This window comes from Diplodia seriata, assembly GCF_021436955.1.
Source record: "Diplodia seriata strain FDS-637 chromosome Unknown scaffold_4, whole genome shotgun sequence".
NCBI lineage: Eukaryota > Fungi > Ascomycota > Dothideomycetes > Botryosphaeriales > Botryosphaeriaceae > Diplodia > Diplodia seriata.
Window position 1 is genome coordinate 3617331 of NW_027117311.1, and position 18290 is coordinate 3635620.

At 57.7% G+C, this 18290-nt stretch overlaps 7 protein-coding genes across 7 annotated transcripts; 3 read left to right on the plus strand and 4 right to left on the minus strand.

The window, feature by feature from the left end:
* Positions 1-2384: 2384 nt before the first annotated feature.
* On the minus strand, positions 2385-3413 carry SLS55_004963 (uncharacterized protein; the record flags this gene model as incomplete). The annotated part of the gene is made up of 1 exon (XM_066776414.1): positions 2385-3413. One exon carries the CDS (start codon positions 3411-3413, stop codon positions 2385-2387), a length of 1029 nt encoding a protein of 342 aa, XP_066634295.1.
* Positions 3414-3895: 482 nt separating this feature from the next.
* On the minus strand, positions 3896-4875 carry SLS55_004964 (uncharacterized protein; the record flags this gene model as incomplete). The annotated part of the gene is made up of 2 exons (XM_066776415.1): positions 3896-4829; positions 4868-4875. The coding sequence occupies 2 exons, from the start codon at positions 4873-4875 to the stop codon at positions 3896-3898; spliced, it is 942 nt and encodes a 313-aa protein (XP_066634296.1).
* A 1266-nt stretch (positions 4876-6141) lies between these two features.
* On the plus strand, positions 6142-7260 carry SLS55_004965 (uncharacterized protein; the record flags this gene model as incomplete). The annotated part of the gene is made up of 4 exons (XM_066776416.1): positions 6142-6201; positions 6261-6394; positions 6487-6605; positions 6749-7260. The coding sequence occupies 4 exons, from the start codon at positions 6142-6144 to the stop codon at positions 7258-7260; spliced, it is 825 nt and encodes a 274-aa protein (XP_066634297.1).
* A 798-nt stretch (positions 7261-8058) lies between these two features.
* On the minus strand, positions 8059-8799 carry SLS55_004966 (uncharacterized protein; the record flags this gene model as incomplete). The annotated part of the gene is made up of 1 exon (XM_066776417.1): positions 8059-8799. The coding sequence occupies one exon, from the start codon at positions 8797-8799 to the stop codon at positions 8059-8061; it is 741 nt and encodes a 246-aa protein (XP_066634298.1).
* Positions 8800-9952: 1153 nt separating this feature from the next.
* Positions 9953-11856, minus strand: PRP31 (U4/U6-U5 snRNP complex subunit prp31; the record flags this gene model as incomplete). Its single annotated transcript, XM_066776418.1, has 2 exons — positions 9953-11419; positions 11503-11856. 2 exons carry the CDS (start codon positions 11854-11856, stop codon positions 9953-9955), a joined length of 1821 nt encoding a protein of 606 aa, XP_066634299.1.
* A 378-nt stretch (positions 11857-12234) lies between these two features.
* CLF1 (NineTeen Complex (NTC) component) lies at positions 12235-14343 on the plus strand (the record flags this gene model as incomplete). The annotated part of the gene is made up of 1 exon (XM_066776419.1): positions 12235-14343. One exon carries the CDS (start codon positions 12235-12237, stop codon positions 14341-14343), a length of 2109 nt encoding a protein of 702 aa, XP_066634300.1.
* A 649-nt stretch (positions 14344-14992) lies between these two features.
* SLS55_004969 (uncharacterized protein) lies at positions 14993-17116 on the plus strand (the record flags this gene model as incomplete). Its single annotated transcript, XM_066776420.1, has 2 exons — positions 14993-16190; positions 16293-17116. The coding sequence occupies 2 exons, from the start codon at positions 14993-14995 to the stop codon at positions 17114-17116; spliced, it is 2022 nt and encodes a 673-aa protein (XP_066634301.1).
* Positions 17117-18290: the final 1174 nt, after the last annotated feature.

The following is an 18290-nucleotide window of genomic DNA, read 5'->3' on the forward strand; positions in this document are numbered from 1 at the left end:
CATTGGTAAGCAAGAATTCCTGTCGACTTCCTCACGAAGCCGAGCTCTGGTGTCTTGCTGAAGTCCAGAAAGGTTGGGCGGGAAACTCCCTCCTGCATCAGTCAAAACTTGCAGGACTTCCCAGTTCCCGTGCATGAATGAATGCGCTATCTCATAGCCATACTGAGACCCATGCTTGTTCTGACAGGGATCCGCAGCAAGAAGCCTTGAGACGAGCTTCTCATGTCCTTGTTCACATGCTACAGTGAAGGGCGAGCCTGCAGATCCACTCGAAGCATGCACAGATAGGCCTTTCTCAATCATGAGCTCGGCAATATCTTCCCAGCCGTGACGTGCGGCGATGTAGAGGGGGCTTGTTCTCAAAATTGGACCATGCGGTGTATCGAAAGTGCTGTACTTTCCATCTCTGAAGTAGAATGCTTCCACATGAGAATGATCGTATTTGTCGCAATCGTGAAGTGTATCCACTTCAAAGAGTGATGAAGAACTGAGGTCCGAGAGTGTCTGAACCGTTTTTGCAAGCCCAAAAGTGGTGGCAACTTGCAAAGGAGAAGGCAGCTCAATACCGCTGTCGGAAAAACATATTCCATGCTGGTAAGAGGTAGGCAAGCGATAGATGGAGCCATCTTCTGGCTTGAAGAGGAACACCCATGTTCGAAACGCTTGCGGATCGGCGAGGAACTGCATGACCAAGTCTTGCGTTGCTTGCTTCTGCTCACAAGCCTTTGCGTGCTGCGGCCATAGTGTTGAGGCGTAATCAGAAAACGGGTAGTCTCTTCGAGCGACGGAGACTGAGGTACCTGACTGAGTGGAGCTGACGGACATGAGATACTTCAAGCTGAGCTCAACGAATATCGAGTGTACATGTGACTCCTCGAATTCTTCGCGGATGCCAACGCTCATTTTATGAGACCTCAGGTATTCATCAACCGAGTAATGCGCCAGGAGCACTTTCAATTGTCGATAGGGTAAAGATGCAGCCTCCATATCATCGGGGTTGTGAATTGTAGGCTTTGACCACGAGCGGCCTTCATCCAGGCAGTCTACGCCGCCCATTGATAACAGTTGTCGTAGAATCCTTTTAGATATGTTCTCATCTTCCGTGTGCTCATTGTCGAATCTCTCCAGGACAATGAGGCCAGGGCAATAATCTTGAAGATCATCCGGTTTGAACATCCTTTGATCTGGCCGAAAGCTGGGATTCGTGTTCAAGTTGATGGCGATGGCATCGGCCACTTCATCAAGTCGTAGCGGTCGTTTTGCGTAGGCAAGGAGCTGCAACAGTCTGATCGCTGTTTTTTTCCGTTCTGGGCAGATTCGGGAAATGATGTCATCGTAGATCCCCGTCAACGAGACTGGGAGGGATTGGACAGCTTCGTGCAATTCTCTGGGCATCATACATCTCCGAAGAGAGTCCATTTGGAGAGCGGCGAGACGGAACCTATAATGTAATTAGCGAATGCGGAATTCGTGAGTGAGATAATATGCAACACACATTCCGTTGGCCTTCTTCATGATTGTCGACTCAATATCTTGTACTTCGTGAGACGGTATATTCCACCCTCTGGAAAATATGCGCTGCAATCTGGCCTGAATGTATCGTTGAATATCGTGGTCAACATTGTTGCGGGATATTTGGACCGGAGTGCCAAATTTCTCGAATCTTGACTGGAAACCCTGCTCATGGCGGCTGAGAACAATGAGACTGATGCGGTGCTTCTGTTGAGAGGAAATCTGCTCGATCCAGGATAAGATGGCTTCACGGTCCTCCTCTTTGACTTCATCTAGCCCGTCTAAGACTATTTTGACGTCGTCTTCGGGACTGACCATTGAGTAGAGGTCCTGAAGTAAGTCTTGCGTTTCAGGATGCTTCGATTGGCTCCGACAGGACTCAAAGCGGCCCCGTAAACTCTCTGGTACCCCCGATTTTGCAGAAAGCATTTGACAGAGAAGAGTCCTAGCCATCCCATCAAGACAGTTCCATGAAGAAGAGTTGAAGTCGAAGTAGAAATAGAGAACCACACAGTGAGTGTCGTGATTTTCGGCTGTCCGTAGACTTTCAATGATGGCGGAGCTGAGCACTGTCTTGCCGCATCCAACGATTCCATGGAGCCACAGAAAAGTTCCAGGGCTTCTCTTCCATCTTTCAAAGGCCTGTCCATGTAGGAACCAAGTACATGAACCATCTGCACGTTTGTTCTTGGCTCTGGCGTGGCTGGTCTTTGCGTCTGCGGGACAGAGCCATGCGGAAATTTCATCGATTTCCCTTTGCTTTTGAGAACCGACTACAACTTCTTTAACATCTGTCATGGTACCCTGAAGGGTTGAGACTGGAGCAATTAACAGTTTGTCAGCGAGTCCTCATTTGCTAAGCTAAGCATGAACTAACTCTTCTTATCCAAAGCAACGATGGCTCTCTCTTCGCGGTGAACGCTGTCGGCGGAGACATATCCAAGCAACTCCTTAGCAAATGCCGCCGCAGTTGCTGCTGCATAGCGCCGCCAATGATCATTCTTGTGAGAGTCTGAATAATCGGAGATCCCGCGGATGACAATGCAAGGGAAGCTATTCATGAGGCCGGCGGCCTCCATCTCGTAACATAGGCAGTCAGCTGGAATGTGTCGAAGAAGTTCCTCCCGTGCTGAAGCATCCTTGACCAAGGTGTTTCCGGACGCAATCACCCCGTAGTGGATAACAGGATCTCCATCTTCCCTTCGGTCTCGCTCGACTTCCTGCTCGCTTGTGCAGCCACGGCAATCAGGTCCACCTTGGTGCTCATAGTTCGGCAAGAACAGTCGGTCCTTTGATTGGCCAGGATATCTGTATCCGGGATTGTTGGGGCGGGACTTGAACATGAATGGATTGCGCTTCTCCATCTCCTGCAAGTACTCGCTCACCCGAGAACGCTCTAACTCATGCTGGGCCTGTAGACTTGATAGGGCATGGAGAAGGACCTCAGGTGGGGAGTTGAGGAAATCTTTGCGCTCACGGTCCCCGCCTGACCTGGCCTTCAAAAGGTCGTACTGGATGACACCTCCTGTGCTGCCGCTCGGCTGGCTGACAACAACATCACCGAGCCGGATATCGTGCCCATTGTCAGGAATAGCACCGCCGATTCCAACGAGAAGGCCGAATCGTATGTCTGGGAAGGATCGCAACATCGATGTTGCGCTGGATGCTGAGGAGGTAGTGCCGTAGACGCCTGCTTTGAGGGAGGCGAGTACGACGTTATGGTCTCCGATTCTGCCCCAAGAGTAGGAGTTGGGGTCTCCCTTGGGTTGCCCGAAGTCGGCAGGTCTGCTGTGCTCTTCGTCAAACAGAGCAGTTGCCGCTGCGCGTTCGATGGGGAGGGGCGCGATCCATCCCACTGTGTAACGAGGATGACTCTCCGGGGAGTTTGAAGCTTCTGCCATCGGGAGAGCAGAGTGAGGAGCCTCAAAGTTGTAAAACAAATGAGGTAAGAATGTTGACGGCCTGTGGGGGCGCCTTGTGGTAATTTTGCTTGCTTTGGTAGCGTGAGGATGAAGACGCGAAGTCCTGCATTCGAGTCAAGGGAGCTGACCGCATAGATAGTGCCCGGCTGATCAGGCTCTAAGCTGACGTAGCATGGAGGCTGAGTGCATTACGTGACTGGCTGAGTGCATGGTGTGGCTGGCTGAGCGTCAGCGAAGCATGCGGTGTAACTGTTGTTGACCAATGAATATGATTTCGCCATGAGCGTGAACTTGTTCTTTGCATTTGCCCTCTAGAACCCCGCGAAGTATTCTGCTTCCTGGGACTTCAAACGGTCTAGCAGTCTCACTAATCACCACATGCGGGTCATTTGCGTCGGGACACATTCGCGCTTGGAAACCTTCTTCAACTGCTTATAGGGGCGGTTTCAATTTGTGATAAACTACCCGATCCGCTGCGACATGACAGTGATGGGCCCCTCGACATGCAATGTGGAATGCCTTTTTCCATCGTAGAAGTAGGCCTGGACAAAAATTGAATGCGTCCTCGAGATGTTGAAGGTTTTGACGTCGGGCTGGAGGGAGGTTTCCACCGTCAACAGTTTCCGAAATAGGGATGCAGTCCCTTCCTTCTCCAGACTGGTTGGACCAGTTGTCTCCAAGTGCACTACTTCCTTGCCGAGGGGGAATGGGCATCCCAGCCAGATAACAGGGGGGCGGAAGAGTCCTTTAGTCTTCTCCTTGATGATCACCTCGAGTTTTCTGAGTTCAACCTCGGGAGTTGAGGCTTTCTTGGGCGTCAGGAGGATTGTGATGGGGAACTGCCGGCCTGGAATGATTGTTTTCGGTATGAAAATCCTCGACGCATGGTCAAACACTCGGCTTAGGTCGTGACGCGTTGCAGGTTGGAACGCTTGCTGCTCCTTCCATTGGTCGATTTTCACGACCTTCCGCTGTTCGTACACCTTCCGGTCCGTACAGGTCACACAGACGGAGATGCCATAGTCGACCCGGGCCGTATTGCCATCGGAGCTTTGGTGGAAAACGGTAGGAGGAAGCCAATGGCGCTGAATGGCAAACTTACGAGAGGTTCGTCGGGGGCCGTGCCTTCCGACAGTATCGGTGAAAAGAGGGACTCTGAACTTAAACGGCCACGATGCAACCGGACCCTTCACCTGACGTGCAATAAGTGACTCCTTGAAGTCGATCAGTTGGTAGTGCATGTCGAGGGAAAGACGCTTCGGTGCGAATGCGCTGGGTTTGCGCTTCCAGGGAAAGGTTTCGGTCTTCGTGGTGCCGATGAAGGATGCCTCGACGGATTCGATTAGTTCAAGCGGAATGGACGTTTTAACACGCCCTCTGATCGTGTCGCCGGAACTGTACGGGCGCTTATGCCCGCTGATGATGATGCGCACAGCTTCATGTCGGCGAGGATTGTTTGTAGGAATAAACGGAGTCGCAGTCATGCTAGGTGTGACTTGAAGGAACGGAGGAGTAGCCTCGTAAAGCGTAGCCAAGCCAGTGCGAGAAGTGCGAGGAGTAGGCATGCCAGTGCGATGATTAGCCTCGTAAAGCGTAGCCAAGCCAGTGCGAGGAGTGGGCATGCCAGTAGCCCTGCCACTGCGAGGGGTAGCGAGGCCAGCGCGGGGAGTGCGAGGAGTAGCCATGCCAGTGCGATGATTAGCCTCGTAAAGCGTAGCCAAGTCAGTGCGAGAAGTGCGAGGAGTAGGCATGCTAGTAGCCCTGCCACTGCGAGGGGTAGCGAGGCCAGCGCGGGGAGTGCGAGGAGTAGGCATGCTAGTAGCCCTACCACTGCGAGGGGTACCGAGGCCAGCGCGGGGAGTGCGAGGAGTAGGCATGCCAGTAGCCCTGCCACTGCGAGGGGTACCGAGGCCAGCGCGGGGAGTGCGAGGAGTGCGAGGAGTGCGAGGAGTGCGAGGAGTGCGAGGAGTGCGAGGAGTAGCCATGCCAGTAGCCCTGCCACTGCGAGGGGTACCGAGGCCAGCGCTGGACATGCCACTGGACATGCCACTGTGAGGGGTACCGGCGCCAATGATGGAAAGCATGTTTGAAAAATCCTTGCCAGGCGATATGAATGCAGCGGTGAGTGGGGACGGAGTGGGAAGAGTTGGGAGGGGACGGGGTGGGAAGAGTTTGGAGCGGGACCGGGGGAGAGGGAAGCCGAGAAGACTTGAGAAGGTAGGAGCCACCGACGACGCTGCCATTCTTCGTGCATGGGCAATTGAACCCAATCTCTGGACGTAGATGGAAGCCTCGATCGAATGAGCGCAGATGCGCCCAGAGATTGGATTCAATATAAGTAATAGCGGGCGGGCTCAATTCTTCTGCCACCCACCATGTAGGTGACGAAAGATGTGAGCCTTCCCACCTCTGGGTTGCAAAGACATTGCACCCCTTTATGTGTGTAGTTGAATCCAACGGCCGGACGTCGATGGGTGTTAAGTAGTCGGTTGTGCACGGCCCACATGTGTCGCGAGCCCTGGCGCGTCACCAGCGCGCGCATTTCTGATCTTCACCCACCTCGAGCTCTTCCCCACCACGACACCGCCCTGCGCTGCCTTTTTCCACGCCGTCCCTCCACCACACGACACGCCCGGCTCCACCCCCTCAGCTCCCGCGCAAATCTCGCCTCACCGTCAGCCAATTCGAGCTCCATCCCACAAACAAAATGCCCGCGCGCAAGAGCACCGCCTCGGCCGCCGACGAGGACACTGGCCTCAGCGTCGAGGTTCGCCTACCCTTGGCCGCCTTGCTTCTGTCCCGCCTGCAGCTTCTGACGCGCCGCAGGATCTCAATCTCCCCAAGACCATGGTCAACCGCCTGGCCAAAGGCGCGCTTCCCCCGAACTTCAACGTCCAAAGCGTCGCTCAATCCGCCGTCTCCAAGAGCGCAACCGTCTTCGTGAACTACCTTACCGCCCAGTACGTCTCCGACACCCTCCGCCCCATCGCGCCCGATAACACCGCGACAACCCTCCCGTACTCCCCCGCTGACCACCGCGCCCCCTCCACAGTGCCAGCGACATCGCCGCCCGCCAGAACAAGAAGACCATCCAGCCCAAAGACGTGCTGGACGCGCTCAAGGAGCTCGAGTTCGACATGTTCATCGACCGCACCAACAACGAGCTGAACAGTACGTTCTCCCCCCTCTCTCTCCCTCTACAATCCCTCCGCCCATCTGCACCCACCGCCCCCCCCCAGCCTTTCCCAGCCAGCACACACACCCCCCGTCTCCTTCTCCTTCCCCAGCTCTAACGAACGCGCAAAACCCAACAGAATACCAAGAAATCCAATGCACGAAGCGCAACACGTACCGCCGCCGCGTCAAGGACGAGAAGCGCGCCGCCGAAGGCGGTAGCACCGCCGCCGCCGGCGCCGGCAACCCCGACCACGACGACGACACCAGCGCCCTCTCGCTAGCAGCAGCCGGAAACAACAACAACAATAACAACCCCACCCCCGCCATCTTGGCCGCCGGTGGCAGCGCCGCGTCCGCCAATGGCGGCCACCAGCCCGCGCTCGACGCGAACGGCGAGCCGGTGGCGAAGAAGGCGCGGGTGGATGCGGATGTGAATGGCGGCGATCACGACATGGACGAGGACGAGGGCGAAGAAGAGGAAGACGAGGAAGAGGAGCCGGAGGACGAGGAGGAGGACGAGGAGGAGGAAGAAGAAGACGAGGAGGACGAGGAGGGCGAGGGTGGAAAGGGGGAGCAGGAGGATTTGTTGGAGGAGAAGGCGGCGAGGGAGGACGAGGACGAGGCGTTGGATGGGGAGGAGAGCGATTAGGGTCACATATGCGAACGGGGATGGGGATGATGGGGGGAACGGAGGGAGGGGGGTTGTGGTTGTTGTTAGATGGTTTGTGGTGATCAATCACATCACGGAGGAGGCATGGGTATTGGCGTTTTCTTAGGGATGGGGGGCATGTCATGGTATGCGTGGGCTTGCTTGCTTGCTTGCTGCCTTGGCTTTTCTTTCTCCTTTTTTTTTCTTTTACTCGTCCTATGGACATAGGTACGCGGCGCTTTCGGGGTCGGGTACATGCACACTTTTTTTTTTTTTACCCAGGCATAATCTTTCGAGGCGGGATGCTTGTCTCAACGGACAAAGCCATGCTCACACTCGATCTGGCACGAATGAAAGACGAACATGAGAGAGCCACGACTGTGGTGTTTTGAAGATTTGTATCTTGTGTGCGGCCTTTCGCCGCATCCGAGCATGAATGTGCTTGCTTACGACTCTGTATCCCAACCCTCGCCATTCGCCGGCAATGTATGCAAAAAGGACCGGTCAGTCAGTCAGTCAGTCAGTCAGGCCGCCCCGGCCCCTAACGCTATCATCATAAAACCTCACCCATTTCCCTTCCCCTTTTCCTTGCTCTAAAACCCAGCAGTCCGTTTTCTTTTTCTTTTTTTCTTTTTCGCCTCGTTGTCGCATATCATCACATCATTCCCGTGTGGTGTGTCCCGTTTTGAAACGAAGGAGATGAGGAGGAAGGAGGAAGGAGGAAGGAGGAAGGAGGAAGGAGGAAGGCAGGCAGACAGGCAAGCAACCTCTCTCTCTCTCTCTCAGTCTGTCCGTCTCTCAACCCAGCGGCGGCGGCCTCGCGAGCGGATCGCCATACCTGCCCCTCACCATCCTCTCGCGATCCACCAGCCCCTCCTCGGCCTTCAGCCACTCCTCGGCCGCCTTCTTGTTCTTCCACGCGTACCCGGGCGCGTCCGCCTCGCGCTCCCACCGGTACCCGCTCGCCGCATGCACCCCCGGCTGCTGCAGATTCCCCCTCCTGCCCCCGCCCCCGCCGCCGTGGTGGTGCGACGACCCGCCGCTAGCGCCATCCACCAACATCCCCTCCAGCGACGCATCGCCGCCGCCGCGACCGCTGTGACTGCTGCCGCCGCTGCTGCTTCCGTGCGCCGCCGCCACCGCCGCCGCCGCCGCGCCGAAGCCTGTCGTGTTCGCGCCGCCGCTGCTACTGCTTCCTCCCGCACCACCCCCGCCGAATGTCGGCAACACCCTCTTCCCGTTCTCATTAATCACGGCATCCGCGACGGCGCTGGACGCGGCGCGGGCTGCGGCAGCGGCGTTGTTGCTGTTGCCGCCGCTGGTCCCGGGCCCGCCCTGCGACGACGGCGGCGAGAGTTCCGCGGCGTGCGCGAGTGCCGATGCTGACGTCGTTGGTGTCGAGGGCGGGAGGGCGACGCCGCCGCTGTTGTTGTCGTTCAAGGCCGTGGGGATGGTGGTGGGGGCGGGGCCCGCTGCCTCGTCCGGGAAGAGGTCGTCGTCGGAGTTGGCGGCGGCGGCGGAGGCCGGGGACGAGTGCATTGTAGAGTCGCCGTCGGCGTCTGTGTGAGAGCCGGGGATTGGTTAGCGGTGGAGGTTTTCGGGAGGGAAGATGGTGGTGGTGTGGTGTGGTGTGGTTTGGTGGAGGTGGGGTTGGTTGGTTGGTCCCCGGTGCCCCAGCGTTTACTTGCTTGCTGCTGTCACTGCTGCTGCGGCGAGCGCGGCTGCTGCGAGCGCCGCGACTGAATACCAATGCTGTCTGCACCTGCACGGCTGCACCCTGTGCCACATCTTGCTTGCTTGCTTGCTCGCGCCGGGGAGGGGGCGGAGCGGGGGACGTTGTGAACGGTGTGCGAACGCGGGAAATGAATATGTGGAGATGAATGTATGTGTGATTTGTATGGATGCGTGGATGTATGAATGGATGGATGGATGGCGGGGTGATGAAGATGGGCGACGGCACGTACCTGACATGACGGGCGACTGTGTTGAAGACGTCTTGCTGCGCTTAGCTGGGCGGCGGGTCGAGGCTTCTGCGTCGTCCGCCAGGGTTGCGGTGTCGTCGTCGTGCTTGCTCGTGCTGTTGTTGGCGGCGTGGGTGGTGGAAGCTGCGGTTGTGGAGGACGGAGCGGGAGCGATGGCGCCGTGGTTCATGGTCGGGTTGGAGCTGCCCGCGGCTGCTGCTAGTACGGCGGGTTCGGGTTCGGCGGCGGCGGCAGCTGCTGCTGCGCGCGGTGACGTGCAGGACGGCTGGGCTTGGAGGTGTCGCTTCGATTGGTCGGTTCAAAGCTTTCCCCGCAAATCGTTGTTCCGGCAGCACTGCGTTCGGGGGTGCACCGCGCGTTATATACCTACTGCCCCGCTGTCTGCACGGGTGCTCTTTGGGTCACGGGTCGTCCCAGTCGGAAGGTGCTGCCTGGTGTTCTCGAAACTGCTCTCACTCGGTGGATGGGCGAGCCGTCAATTATAGCTCACCATCAAATCATTTGGACATCTTTTCCGTTTGGAGCTAGACCTGTGCTTCCTGGAAGCCTCACTTGTGGAGCCTAGAATTTCTCTCTATGTAATACCATATTAGAGCCTCAGCAAACCTGCAGTCTGGCAGACAAACGCCTAGAAATATGCCCACTTCGCCAAACGCCCCCAACATGTCCGCCCCATGAAAGGACTTCGTGATTTGCAGCCATAGTTATCCCTACTGCTTCGGCTTCTTCATAGGCAGACTTGGCACCTTGAAGCCATCCGCATCCTTCTTGCCACCCGTCTCGGTCTTCGCGCCTCCGATCTGGGTGAAAGTGCCACCGCCGAACCATCTGTCCTCGTCCGCCTTTCTCTTGCGGTTCACCTCCTCGCGAACCTTGGGATCGACAAGCTCAAGACCCTGAACCGGAGTGAACGCAATGGTCGATGCCGTACCCGCGGTACCAACTCCCGAAGATCTCAAGCCGTGACCCTTCAACACGCTGGCGTTGCCTGCGGTACCGGAACCGCGCATGGTAGATGCCATGCCGCTCACCGGCGTCGCTCCGCCCCAGCCGGGATTCTTCTTGCTCAGCTTGGCCTTGGTGCGCTGGTCGATCTGAGTAGCGCGGATGCGCCCGTCGTTGCCTTGGCCTATCATGCCCAGACCCTTCGTGCCATCACCCGTTCCGTAACCGGCCTCAGCCTCCTCCTTGCCAAACGCCATGCGGTTCTGTGCCTTGCGCAGCTCCGTCATGGCGTATGCCTCCTTGGCCTTGCGCACTCGTCGACCACCACGTTTCCGCGACGGCTTGTCGTCCGGCACAGGCAGGGCCCGGATGCCCTTGTTTGGCGGCGGCTCGGTGAGTTTGTCCAGGCGATCCAGACACTGCTGTTTCAATGACTCGCCAGTGGACCCATCTGGGCTGCTGTGGATGCTGTCCACTCTCGCTGCAAGCACAATCTTGGCCGAGACAATTCTCATGGCCTGCTTCTTGAGATCGTTGGGGATGTTGCGGATGATTTCAGAGTGGTAGAGAAATCCCTGGTTCCTGACGCTGGTGTTGGTAGCAAACCCTGTTCCAGACGCTCTCTTGGCTCCAAGGACGGCGATGTTGCAAGAGGGCGTCTTGGCGAGACCCTTGATGCCTCCAGCGTAATTGATTAGCTGCGCCGCAGTGAGAGATCCAATGAGAGCGGTCAGATTCGGAGCAAAGATGTTCATGCGTGACTGCACGTATTCCGTCAGGACCTTCTTGGCATTGTCAAGCTGTAGCGTCATTTCGCACGCCTTCAGCACGGTGTTGAGCTCGGTCTCGGTGAGATCGCGTCCTTGGGATGTCGTGGTTTCGACAGTAACAACCATCATGGACGGGCCGTCGAGAACCTTGTTAAGAGGCTGGCCAACAGGATTATCCGAGGACGACGACTTCTTCTTGATCGACTCTGCATCCATGGGACCATTTCCAATGATGGCAACCGTCTTTGCATAGTCCAGGGGATTGGTGACGAGGGTCTCGAGCTCTGGGAATCGAAGAGAGTAATGGTCCCGAATGAACTTGTGCACGAGTATGATCTCGCTGTCTATTTGCGTGGCGAGGGTGTTGGACTGGGTGAGCAGTTTGTACTCGGGGTTATCCTCGACGGAGCCGATGTTCTTCGTCTGCTTATCAGGCGGCAGTCCCTTGTAGTGTGCAATTTTCTGTGGACGGCGATGATCGTCAGGGCTGTGGCTTCGAAGGATGTAAACGATATATAAAACCTGGGGTTGCGGGGAAGACTTACATCGAGCACAGGCTGCAGCGTCTTCATCAAACCTGCTACGCTTCGCACGTCGCTGACGTTTCCGAGCTGCATCTTCTCCACCCTGGCCTTGACCTCCTCCTCCTCCTCGGGCGCGTCGCGTGCCTGTTTCGCGGCGGCGCCTTCCATGAGCTCTTCATCGTCCTCAGCTTCCTCCTCGTCCCCGTCTAGATCCATGCCTCCTTCTTCGCCACCAGCCTTGGGTTGTTGCGCCGGGGTATCCGCGGGAAAAAGCGATGCGACACCGTCGTCCTGGGGTGTCTCGTCATGCTGCTCCTCGTTTTCATCGCCCGAATCCTCAAAGTCGTTCAAAAGTTCGTCCGCAAGCGTCGCCATGGTTGCGGTATCGATATGCGGAAAAGGTGGATGTAGGCCCGTAGCAGCACTGAGCTTGGTGAAGTTATAGCAACTCCGGGAGTTTGGTGGCAAGATTACCAGAGCGTGACGGAGGAGAGTTGCGGAAAGTTCAAAGCTGCGGAAACGCGCCAGAGCTTTGACGCACCCAGAGTCTTGGCGCCATCGGCGTTTCCAGGCACCGACTTGAATCTGCGCGGCTGGAGCTCCAACTTTCTCGCCAAAACAAGCTCCTCACCTCGCCGCCCGCGCCCCGCCCCAGACGCGTCCTGCGTCTCCCATATCCGCGAAGCCGCGTCAAACTCCTCGGTTCCCCATCCGAAACACCATCGAGATTCCAGATCCGCCCCACCGCCCATCATGGAGTCCTCACGCGGCCCTCCGCGGGTCAAGAACAAGCAGGCGGCGCCCATCCAGATCAGCGCCGAACAACTGCTGCGCGAAGCCGTCGACCGCCAGGAGCCCGGCCTCCAAGCGCCCACGCAGCGCTTCGCCGATCTCGAGGAACTGCACGAATTCCAGGGCCGCAAGCGCAAGGAATTCGAGGACTATGTGCGCCGCAACCGCCTCAACATGAACAACTGGATGCGGTACGCGCAATGGGAGATGGAGCAGAAGGAGTTCCGCCGCGCGCGCTCCATCTTCGAGCGCGCGCTGGACGTCGACTCGACCAGCATCGTGCTGTGGGTTCGCTACGTCGATTGCGAGGTCAAGACTCGGAACATCAACCATGCGAGGAACTTGCTCGATCGCGCCGTCACCATCCTGCCGCGCATCGACAAGTTGTGGTACAAGTATGTCTACATGGAGGAGACTCTGGGGAACATTCCCGGTACCCGTCAGGTCTTCGAGCGCTGGATGTCCTGGGAGCCGGATGAGAATGCGTGGAGCGCGTACATCAAGCTGGAGAAGCGCTACAATGAATATGAGCGGGCACGTGCCATTTTCGAGCGCTTCTGCCAGGTCCATCCGGAGCCGCGCAATTGGATCAAGTGGGCCCGGTTCGAGGAGGAATACGGAACAAGTGACCTTGTGCGGGAGGTGTTTGGACAGGCGGTTGAGACATTGGGCGAGGAGTTCATGGACGAGAAGCTGTTCATGGCGTACGGGCGGTTCGAGGCACGACTCAAGGAGTTTGAGCGTGCTCGCGCCATCTACAAGTATGCCTTGGATCGCATGCCGCGGTCCAAGTCTATGAATCTCCACAAGGCCTATACCCAGTTTGAGAAACAATTCGGCGACCGCGAAGGTGTTGAAGATGTCATTCTTTCCAAACGCAGGGTGCAATACGAGGAGGCCATCAAGGAAAATCCCAAGAATTACGACAACTGGATCGATCTCGCCCGGTTAGAGGAGACGGCAGGGGATCCCGAGCGCGTCCGAGATGCGTACGAGCGCGCGATAGCCCAAATTCCGCCCACCCAAGAGAAGCGTCATTGGCGACGATACATTTACTTGTGGATTTTCTATGCGCTCTGGGAAGAGATGGATGCCAAGGATGTTGACCGGGCACGTCAGATTTACAACGAATGCTTGAAGCTCATCCCGCACAAGAAATTCACATTCGCAAAGGTCTGGTTGCTCAAGGCGCAGTTCGAGGTCAGGCACATGAACTTGGCGGCAGCGAGGAAAACGCTGGGCCAAGCAATTGGAATGTGTCCGAAGGACAAGCTGTTCAAAGGCTACATCGAGCTCGAGCTCAAGCTCTTCGAGTTCAGCCGTTGCCGGACTCTTTACGAGAAACACATCGAGTGGAACCCCAGCAATTCACAAGCATGGATCAAGTTCAGCGAGCTCGAGCGTGGTCTGGACGACCTGGACCGCGCACGCGCCATATTCGAGCTGGCCGTTCAGCAGGATACGCTGGATATGCCGGAGCTGGTATGGAAGTCGTACATCGATTTCGAGGAGGAAGAGGGCGAGTACGACCACACCAGGACGCTGTACGAGCGCCTTCTGGCGAAAACGGATCACGTCAAGGTCTGGATCAGCTACGCGCACTTCGAGATCAACGTGCCCGAGGAGGGCGAGGAGGAGGAAGAGGACGAAGAGCGCCCGATCAGCGAGGAGGCGAAGAGGCGCGCCAGAAGCGTGTTCGAGCGCGCCTACAAGAGCATGAAAGAAAAGGAGCTCAAGGAAGAGGTAAGTGCATTCGGCAATTTCCCGACCGCACAGGAAGACCATGAGCAACTAACAACGGTTCAGCGTGTCGCGCTCCTCAACGCATGGAGATCTTTCGAGCAGACTCACGGATCGGCCGAGGACCTGGACAAGGTCGAGAAGCAGATGCCCAAGCGCGTCAAGAAGAGGAGGAGGCTCGACACGGCGGATGGCGGCATGGAGTTCGAAGAGTACATGGATTACGTCTTCCCGGCGGATACGGAGGGCGAGGCCAAGCTGTCGAAGCTGTTGGCGAAGGCGGCCGCATGGAAGCAGAAGGGGGGTGTGGAAGGCGAGGATGGAGCATAAGTATAATGACGGCGAGAGAGATGCTGAAAGGAGCTTCAGGCCAAAGCGTAAGGCGATTGACGGAGAGGAAAACATTCATCTTCAGCATCATAGGCTTGCAACCTACCTACCTGGGAACACTCTTGTCATCCTGGATGAGGCCCGCAAAAGTTTAACACTATATTGTTCCCCCCTTTCATCGGATTTACATACCAGCATTGATCGCAATAGCTGCCTGGAATTTTCAAGAATCATCAGCGTGGCCCAGAAGCATGGCGGCTAGGAAAATCATAATGTCGTGAAGAATGTTGGAACATGTGGGGCAGGGAGTTGATGCATCGCGGGGTTACGCTTGGCTCTCGCACAACATTCGCCCGAGATGCAGCAAGCCAGCCCACCGGAGGTACTTGCTGCATGGTATCACAGCATCCGACGCGGTGGGCTGACTTGACCGCGGGGTATACATCTCCAGACGGTATACCTTCCATTTCACCGGTACATTGATCTTGTGCTCTCCAGGAACTGCTCTACCAAGCGGACCTATCACGCTCTCAGCACCAAATTGATTATTTGTGGCTTGAACTCGTTACTTCAGACACGTCTTTTCCCTTCTCCGACAGCCTCCCTTAACTGGTTGGAAACCTAATCCCGTAGCATTGAAGTGTTCAACATGTTCGCCCAAGAAGGCGACAAGCTCATCTTCAACTACGATGCCGAAAAGCTCTGGATCGAGCCATGGGGGCCCAACGCCCTGCGCGTCCGCGCCACCAAGAACCACCAGATGCCCACGGAGAACTGGGCCCTGGACATCCCGCCGCCACCTCTCCCCGCCCGCCCAACCATCTCCATCCACAAGAAGACGGCCACCGGCGGCGGCGGCGGCGGCGGCGCGACCATCACCAACGGCAAGATCCAAGCCTCGCTCACGCCGCGCGGCAAGCTCACCATGCGCAACGCCCACACGGGCGCGCTGCTACTGGAAGAATACGCACGCAACCGCGCCGACGTGACGGACCCCAAGTGCAGCGCGCTGGAGATCGAAGCGCGCGAGTTCCGGCCGATCCCTGGCAGCGACGCGTTCCGGCTCGCCGCGCGCTTCGAGCCGGCGGACCCGCGCGAGCGCATCTACGGCATGGGCCAGTACCAGCAGCCGTGCCTCGACCTCAAGGGCGCGGACCTCGAGCTGGCGCAGCGCAACTCGCAGGCCAGCGTGCCGTTCGCGCTGTCGAGCGTCGGCTACGGGCTGCTGTGGAACAACCCGGCCGTCGGCCGTGCGGTGTTTGGGAAGAACGTCATGTCTTTCGAGGCGGCGGCGACGAAGGCGCTGGATTACTGGGTCGTCGCGGGAGATGAGGGCCCGAGGGAGCTGGAGCGCGCGTACGCGGGCGTGACGGGCAAGGTGCCGATGATGCCCGAGTTCGGGCTCGGGTTCTGGCAGTGCAAGCTCAGGTACCAGACGCAGGAGGAGCTGCTCGAGGTCGCGAGGGAGTACCGCAGGAGGGAGTTGCCGATTGATCTGATCGTGGTGGATTTCTTCCACTGGCCGAAGCAGGGCGAGTGGAAGTTCGATCCGACGTATTGGCCCGATCCGGATGCGATGATCGAGGAGCTGAAGGAGCTGAAGATCGAGCTGATGGTGTCGATTTGGCCGACGGTGGATAAGTTGTCGGAGAATTATGAGGAGATGGTCGAGCGCGGCTATCTCATCCGCACGGATCGTGGAGTCAGGACGGCCATGGACTTCATGGGCGACACGGTTCATGCGGACTTCACCAATCCTGGCGCTCGGCAGTACGTATGGGAGAAGGTGAAGAAGAACTACTGGGACAAAGGAGTCCGTGTCTTCTGGATCGATGAGGCTGAGCCCGGTAAGTCTACATTCCTCCACACGTTTCACCTCACCGCACATACAACGCTTTCTGCTCCACTTCATCACCGGCGGCTCCCTGCTGACCCGGTCCCTCTCCCAGAATACACCGCGTACGACTTCGACAACTACCGCTACCACCTCGGCCCCAACCTCCAAATCGGCAACCTCTACCCCCTCCACTACGCCCGCGCCTTCCACGACGGCCAAACCGCCGCCGGCCAAGCCAACGTCGTCAACCTCGCGCGCTGCGCCTGGGCGTCGTCGCAGCGATACGGCGCCCTCGTGTGGAGCGGCGACATCGCGTCGTCGTGGCCCGTCTTCCGCGCGCAGCTGGCGGCCGGCCTGAACACGGGGCTCGCGGGCATCCCGTGGTGGACGACGGACATTGGCGGCTTCCACGGCGGCGACGCGGCCGACGCCGGCTTCCGCGAGCTGTTCGTCCGCTGGTTCCAGTGGGCGGCCTTCTGCCCCGTCATGCGCCTGCACGGCGACCGCGAGCCGCGCCAGCCGCAGCGCGGCGACTCGGGCGGCGCCGCGTGCAGGAGCGGCGCGCCCAACGAGGTCTGGTCGTACGGCGAGCGCGTCGAGCGCATCTGCAGGAGGTGGATGGACGTCAGGGAGGGCTTGAGGCCGTACACCAGGGCATTGATGCGCGAGGCGCACGAGACTGGCGATCCGGTCATGCGCACCTGCTTTTATGAGTTCCCCGACGATAAGAGGGCGTGGGAGGTCGAGGATCAGTACCTGTTCGGCGCCAAGTACCTCGTTGCGCCGGTGCTGTATCCGGGCGCGCGGACGAGGGAGGTGTACTTTCCGAAGGGCGCGAGCTGGAGGGCGTTTGAGGGGGAGGCTACGTTTGAGGGTGGGACGACGGCGGCGGTGGAGACGCCGATCGAGTCGATGCCGGTGTTTGTGAGGCTGTAGATCGAGAGAAAGATGACCGGGCTGTGTGCATCGTCAACACCGTGGCGAGCATGACCCCCAGACGGTGGCAAGATCGACGGGACCACCCGCTCAGGGTCTTTTTAGTGATGGGATCAACACCAACAAAACATCAAGACTGGACAGGGGTCTTTCGATCGGGAGGTAGGCTCATGTATAACCTCCAGGAACAGAACTTGTTTACGCGAGCGGAAGTCTCCGTGGCTCGAAAAAGAAGTACTGAGTTGTCAGTGAGTCAGAACCACCTACGTCATGTGGTGGTCAGCCTGGTTGAGAGATGTATGCAGTCGTCAGCCGCCACAATCCGCTTTGATCAACCCGCCTTACCGGTTTCGGTAGTACCCTCAGCTATCCAATTCTTCCTGCAGTCCTATTGGCCTGCGGATGGCACACGACAGATACTCGAGCCCAAGTCACCCTCCGTAAGGCTGCAGCAATTTTGCGGGAGCCCAGAGCAATGATGTGTGAGAGTTCGCTCTTTCGCGTTTCTTACCTGACAATGCTCGCCAAGCCCTTTGTACCACCTGAATACCTGCTTTGCTAGTGGCTGGGGGCGAAAACCATGGGCATGAGGCGTCGTAAATCAGTGGAGGCGTGGATGATCAGAAGACTGGACCACAGCCTCTTACTCACTCCGCAGGCAGCACTGAAACAATCTCCATTTGTCAGCTACATACAACAGTGCTATATTATCACAGTGCCTCTTGTGGATCTGGAAGATCGACTTCCATCACTTTACTCTTGCGACGCAGAAAAGCTGACCCGTCCAAAATGCCTCTTTTTTCCTCGTCCCGGACCAAGGGCGCAAGATCTCCGGCACGGCCCAAACCTTTGAGAACTACATCAGGACCTACATCAAGAACGAAAACAAGGTTATCAGAGACAACATCTGAACCAAAAACGCGAAGCCAACGCAGACCAGGACGGGCTTCGTCTCCATCGAGGCGGACTCGTCCAAGTGAACGCGACAACCGTCCTCCACGGGGCAGAGAACACCACTCTCGCCCGCCAGAGCACGAGAACCATCCGCCTCGGGAAAGATCGCACCACTCGCGCCCACCAACGCAGAATCCATCACGAGGGCGGGAGAACTTCCTGAAACCTCCCACGTCCCACTCATCGAGACCATCGTCCCGCGAACCCAGGCAGCGACCTC